Source organism: Cebus imitator, unplaced genomic scaffold (assembly GCF_001604975.1).
Source record: "Cebus imitator isolate Cc_AM_T3 unplaced genomic scaffold, Cebus_imitator-1.0 Scaffold26, whole genome shotgun sequence".
NCBI classification, from domain to species: Eukaryota; Metazoa; Chordata; class Mammalia; order Primates; family Cebidae; genus Cebus; species Cebus imitator.
Window position 1 is genome coordinate 10,598,405 of NW_016107341.1, and position 6,892 is coordinate 10,605,296.

At 35.2% G+C, this 6,892-nt stretch overlaps 1 protein-coding gene across 1 annotated transcript in view; it reads right to left on the reverse strand.

Annotated features, from left to right (window-relative positions):
• Positions 1-4,054: 4,054 nt before the first annotated feature.
• The window catches only part of RELN (reelin), a 288,489-nt gene continuing 285,651 nt past the window's right edge, over positions 4,055-6,892 (reverse strand). The window contains exon 61 of the mRNA XM_017523146.1: positions 4,055-5,160. Coding sequence (XP_017378635.1) covers positions 5,064-5,160 — 97 coding nt within the window. The 3' untranslated portion in view covers positions 4,055-5,063. The remainder of the gene's footprint in view (positions 5,161-6,892) is intronic.

Below are 6,892 nucleotides of genomic sequence, written 5' to 3' on the forward strand. Positions count from 1 at the left end.
CCCATGTCTATAAAGACAGCATCAGTTTACAGTCACGTTGGATTATTTAAAAAAACTGTAACCATTTATTTTTAATAAACACCCAAAGGACTACATGGGAGAAACAGTAATCATGACAAACCCTCTCACCTCTGAACTGGAATTCTTTTAATAACTGCTGATTTTTTTTCTGAACAATACATACATGCATAGTCGCTTTTTGTCTTTATTACTATATTTTGTAGGTGAACAGTTTGTAGTTAGCCTGGAGACGTATGAATCGTTGGTAAAATTATTGTCAGACAATTTAAAAATATTCCTTAGCTGTCCTCTCAAGACTACCTATAAATTCTGGTCTCCCAGCTTTTCTTCACTCACTCCAACAATTTTCCACACCTCGGCCAGAGCAAGTGACCCAAAGTCATCTGCTTAAAACCCTCCAATAGCTTCTCAATGAATGCCTCCTGGTTAAAGCTGAATTTTGTTAGAATGAGAAATTACTCCCCATCTGTCACTCCTGCAACATGGGCTCCTCCCCATCTTTTCAGGCTGCTTCTTATAAGCCCCTCAAATCCAACGCTCTGCGTCTCCCCTGAGGAGCCAGGCTAGTCCCTGACTTCATGTTTTTGCACGTATACTTTTATTTTTAGAATATATATTCCCACTGAGTCTGTGTGATACATTCTCCTTATTCTTTTTGCTATATTTAGGTCTTCACATAAGAATAGAGGATAATACAATAAACAATTTTATATGAATACAATTCATTTAAACCTTAACATTATTGTATTCTTTCTTAAAAAGGAATAAGACATTTTAGATAGAGCTGAGATCTTCTGCATACACTTCTCTGATCTTATTCCCCTACCCAAGGTAGCCACCATCATGAATTTTTAAAACTTATTTATTTATTATTATTATTTTTTTTAGGGAGGGTCTCACTCTCATTGCCCAGTCTGGAATGCAGTGGTGCAATCTCAACTCACTGCAACCTTGCTTCCCATGCTCAGGTGACTCTCCTACCTCAGTCTCCTGAGTACTACAGGTGCATACCACCATGCCTGGGTAATTTTTTGAAGTTTTAGTAAAAATGGGATTTCGCTATGTTACTCAGGTTGGTCTCCAACTACTGGGCTCAAGCTATCCTTTTGCCTCAGCCTCCTAAAGTGCTGGGATATAAGCGTGAGCCACCATGCCTGGTCTGTCATTTAAATTATTAATAACTTGTCCTATTACCTTGGCTCACACTTAACATAAATTAATAAATATTTAAGAAGAGTTTTAAAAAGCATTTGTTCATTGCTAGCATATAGAAATACAATGAACTTTTCAATTAGCAATAATTGTGCTTTGGATAAATCCCACTGGCTATGATACCGCCACTGCACAAAATTACAACTGATCTTTTAAAATAATTTATTAATATTGTTTTTGATGGAAAAATCATAATTGTACACATTTGTGGGGTTCGATGTTTTGATATATGTATACAATGTGGCCGGATTAAATCAAGCTAGTTACCGTATCCATCACCTCACTTACCTATCATTTTTCATAGTAAGACACTGGAAATTTACTGTTATTTTGAAATATACAATAAATTATTATTGACTGTAGTCACTTTGCTGTGCAACAGATCTGAAAACTTCTTGTCTATTTGATATTTTGTATGCTTGATCAACAACTCTCCATTCCCTTCCTCCCTACCCCCAGCCCCAGCCCCAGCCCCTGGTAACCATTGCTCTGTCCACTTTCTACTTGTAGGAGTTCAACTTTATTAGATTTCACATATAAATGAGATCGTGCAATGTTTGTCTATCTGTGTCTGGCTTATTTTACTTGCATAATGTTCTCCAGATTCATCCAAAAGTTGTCACAAATGCCAGGATTTCCTTCCTTTTTAAGGCTGAATTTTGTATATATACCACATTTTCTTCTTTTATTTTCTGAGACAGAGTCTCTGTCACCCAGGCTGGAGTGTAGTGGTGCCATCTTGGCTCACTATAATCTCCACCTCCAGGATTCAAGTGATTCTTGTGCCTCAGCCTCCTGAGTAGCTGGGATCACAGGCACCTGCCACCATGCCTGGCTAGTTTTTGTAGTTTTAGTAGAAACAGGGTTTCACTATGTTGGCCAGGCTGGTCTCGAACTCCTGGCCTTAGTGATCTGTCTGCCTAGGCCTCCCAAAGTACTGGGATTACAGGTGTGAGCCACTGCACCTGGTCCCACATTTTCTTTATCCATTCATCCACTTCTGGACACTTAGGTTGATTCCGTATCTTGGCTATTGTGAACAGTGCTACAATGAACATGGGAGTGCAGATGTTCCTTTGACATAATGATTTCAGTTCCTTTCCATATATACCCTGAAGTGGTATTACTTGGTCATATGGTAGTTCTATTTTTAGTTTTTTGAGGAAATTTTATGCCAGTTTTCGTAATGGCTATACTAATTTAAATTCCCATGAACAATGAAGAAGAACAGTTGATCTTTTTATATTGATTTTGTATCCTGTAATCTTATAAAACCCAATTACTAGTTCTAGTAGCTTTTCATAGATTCTGTGGGCTTTTCTGTGCACATGATCATGTTGTTTCCCAAGGAAGACAGTTTTACACGTTACTTTTGAATCTGGATGCCTTTTCTTTTTCTAAACTTACTGCTCTGGCTGGAATCTTTAGTACAATGTTGAATAGAAGTGGTAAAAGGAAATGTTTTGTTCTTGAATTTAGGGAGAAAGCATCCAGTTTTTCACCACTAACTATGGTATCATTTGCAATTTTTTAATTTTTATTTTTTACTGTTTTTTAAGACAGAATCTTGCTCTGTCGACCAGGTGGGATTGCAGCTTACTGCAGCCTCGACTTTGCTGGGCTCAGTTAAGGCCAGATCCTCCCACCTCAGTCTCCTGAGTAGCTGGAACTACAGTGCATGCCAGCATGCTCAGCTAATTTTAAGTTTTTTTGTAGAGATATGGTCTCACTATGTTGCCCAGGCTGGATGTTTATAGACCACTCTCTTTTCTGCGCTCATTAGATCCAAAATACATATCTACAGCAGCAACTTCTTCCTAGTACAGTATCTATTAGTTGGTATTTCTGAGTTTCTGTCCAGACTACACATTGAGAAAGAAACACATGCTTCATTCATGGTAGTTTCACAAATAATGTACATTAATATAGATGTTTAATAGATGCTTATAAAAAGAATATTTAGTGCTTAGTGAGGCATTTACCCAATTATCAGTTTATTTATGTGATTATTATTAGTAACTATCTTCCTCCACCACTAACTGTGACTTTCCTTAGTGCAGAGATTGTGTCTCCTTTTGTTCACTATTCCATCTCTAGTGCCCTTTCCCGTGCTTGGCACATGGTATCCCTTAATAGATATTTGATGAAGGATTACGTACACAAAATGACTAAAGTGGACTATGGTACAAAGAATCCTCTGAAATTAGTTCTTTCACATGTAAGTGTTTTAAGAGGTGCTGTTCTCCAGTGGGTGTATTTGCTCTTTAAAATATTCATTCATTCATTGTAGGAGTATTTAGGCTTAGCATTAGAGGGGTCAAAAGTATTGAGAAAGTTTGCTATTGCTGAAACCTCTAGTTTTAACATTCTTTTTTCTTCTCTTGAATTAAAAAAAAATAATAATATTAACATATTTTTTTATTTTGTAGATGTTAAAATAAAGAAGGGAAAATGTCTCAATCCCCATTTTATCCTCAACACTTACTTAGCACAGTGCCTGGCCCATAGCACTCAGTAAATATTTACTCAGTGAACACATGAATGCTCATTATGAGACAAACATTAGCAGCTAACAAAATTCTCAGAAATGAACTCATTGTCAGAATTATCTGTTGACTTTTCTTAGTGTAATTACAGAGTAATTAGCAGAAAAAGGTGAATAAAGAAAAATGGCTAAATGGAAAGTGTGGCTTCTTAATTGCTATTATAAATGATGAAAAAACTGGTGCAAATATTTGACATCATAATTTCCAAACCTGACCAGGCTTATACATCTTACATAAAATTTAATTAAAAATGAATGAAGACCAATGAACTTCAATGGCTTTTGGACATAATTTTTATTTAAGCATGGGCTTTTAGCTTGGTTCACCCTAGAGTGCAACCTTTCAGTTACACAAATAGCATTCAGAGCTACAGGGCCATTATACTGTTGCTGGTGTTGATACAACTTCCTCCAAAGGTATGAATATGACCCGCAGAAAAAACAATTCACGAAGAAAACACAATGAGAAAACATCCACTGTTTTACAAATTACTCTGTTATCACAGACACAAAATGGCAGTTACTGTTAGTAAATCAGCCACAGAACACTTAAAAAAATCTTTAGACAAAGAAATGGGAACTTCTTTGTGGGAAATAGGGTCTTCATCCACAAAAGTAGAAAATATTTCAGGATCAAGCATTTTTCTTATCCACAAAACAACGCTAAACCAACATACAATTTTAAGGAGTATATTAAAGGAGATACAATAATCTTTACAACTATCTTCTTGAATAGGTATTTCAATTAATTTTCTGCAGAATATAAGTAGCCCCAAATTCAGCAGCAAAATATTACAACCTAACAAGTAAATACAGTTTCAATGTGTTATATTGTAGAAGAGAATAAAGGACAATGATAATTTAATAATATAAAATATGAGACATAGCTGAAATACAGTCCACTTAAATAGCTTTGTGACCAAGAATGTTAAATACTGTGCTAAATGCCATTTTAAACATAAAATCTCTTAAATTTTTTTGTGCTTAAACTTCATTTTTCTGTTAAACTATTTCTTATTGTCAATACTGCCACTGTAACTGATATTACAACAGATCACAACTTCCACGGACACATCAACATGAAGACATTTACTTATAAGCAAATAAGTCACTTGTCATTAGTTCACAGTGTGGGAAAGTGGTGTACACTCGGTCTTGAGAAGGGCTTTCAGGTAATCACCCAGTCCTTCACAGAGATTTCCTAATATCAGATGCAGTGCGAGATTTAAAAGAATGGAGAGCAACACATCACATGTTGGAAGGAAAAAGAAAACTTTTCGATTCTTCATGGGTATCGCCTAAGTGACCTTCGTCTTCTGTTGTAGAAGTGCCTGAGCCCATGTTGTCGTGAAAAATTCATCATGTAATTTTGTTTGCGAGTGCTGTGAATATCAAACAGGATAGAGGCAGGGAGGGAAAGGAGAAAGAGCATGTAAGTCCCATCATTGAATGTGCAATCTATTCTAGGTCCTAAGTTACTCTGATATTTGCTTGAATATTTTCAGGGTTAATAGGTCATGCTGACACTACCACCCAGTGACAGAGGAACTAAAGGCTGGGACCTATACTCACTGCCTTTGGCCTTGAAGAAATAAATCCCTGTCTTTTAATGAGTGAGCTCTTAACTAGAAAAGATGCCCAATTCCCTTTATTCATAGCAAAAGCAAACTGAAACTATTCTGAATTTTGATTTTTATTCTTGAATGCTTCCTGAAAATATTTGCTTGGGTACATTTCATTTGAGAGTGTGCTCTATAGCCATTACCTTATTTAAATATATCTTTAACAAGTAGGAAAAATCGTTTGGTTCCTTTAGTAAACACTCTCATTTAACGCTTAAAAACCAAAAAGAAAGAAACAGATTGTCAGCTGGATCAGCTTGATCTTCCTAGTTCATGCAGTCTCATGGGACAAAATAAAGATGTCAGTTTTTCTCAGAATGCTAAATTCCCTTGTCTTCCTCAAACTGTAAGCATCTGGGTTATATTTTATAAACACAGCCTTAGGAAAGAGACACTCCACTGAAAAAAGGTCATAAAATACTAAGAAACTGTAACCAAATGTATAATTATAAATATGCATGTATATATTCCCCCACATATGTACATATACACATTTATACATACATGGTGTGTGCGAAGCTGATAAAAATACTGAAGATGGATTTCAGGGTCCTGTAGGAAATTGTACAATACTAGTAGTGATAGCTGTTAATGTTTTGGCATGGTTCTTTAAAAAGGATCGTGAGCTGCAGCATCATTGAAGGATCATATTCTCACACTCTGACTTGAGTGACAATATATCCATATGTGGCATCAATATGTGGTTTATAAGAGTGAGCCTATCAGTTGTTTTCAAATTCATTGAGTTTCCTCAATACTCTTATGATCCCAAAGCCTTTTCTCCCTAATTCCACCAAAACATAAAATGCACATAATGTCATGTGATATGATTCCAACATGAAGATTAATATGACATGAATTTGAAATAGGGTAAAAGAGAGGGAAAGGGTAATTTTGTTCTGAGCAGTATAATCTGTTGCATTATCAATCATCAATATGCTAGTAAGGTGTAAAGTGATGCTTTACTTAGTATAATAGGTATTATACTTAAGTATATTGTACTAGCACTTGTAAAATATAGACACCTTTAAAACGAGATAATTGTATAGTTTGATCATTGCAAAAGAAAATTTATAATAAAATATCTCAAAGGAAAAGACAAACATTGAATTTTGTCAGATATGTATAACCAAAAAGCAATAGCATCTGTGCTAAAATACTGATAAAAGGACTTCAAATTGATATATATTTTATAAAATAAAATAAGGTACTAATAACATCCCTCCTAGGTTTCAGTAGTATCAAAAGCTAGAAACAATAAAATGGAAACAAAGAATATATTCTGAAGATACTGTAGAGAAAAAGATTTTAAAAAATCTTTTGTCTTTAGGTAGCTTTACTATCCTCCCCATCCCATCCCCTCCATGTGACAATATTACGTGTATCAACTAAGTTTATCAGTTTCAATGTCATAGTTGAATGATGACACAAATTTATCCATTATTTATTAGCTTCTATAAGTACTAACTGCTGCCTACGTAAAATCAAGTTA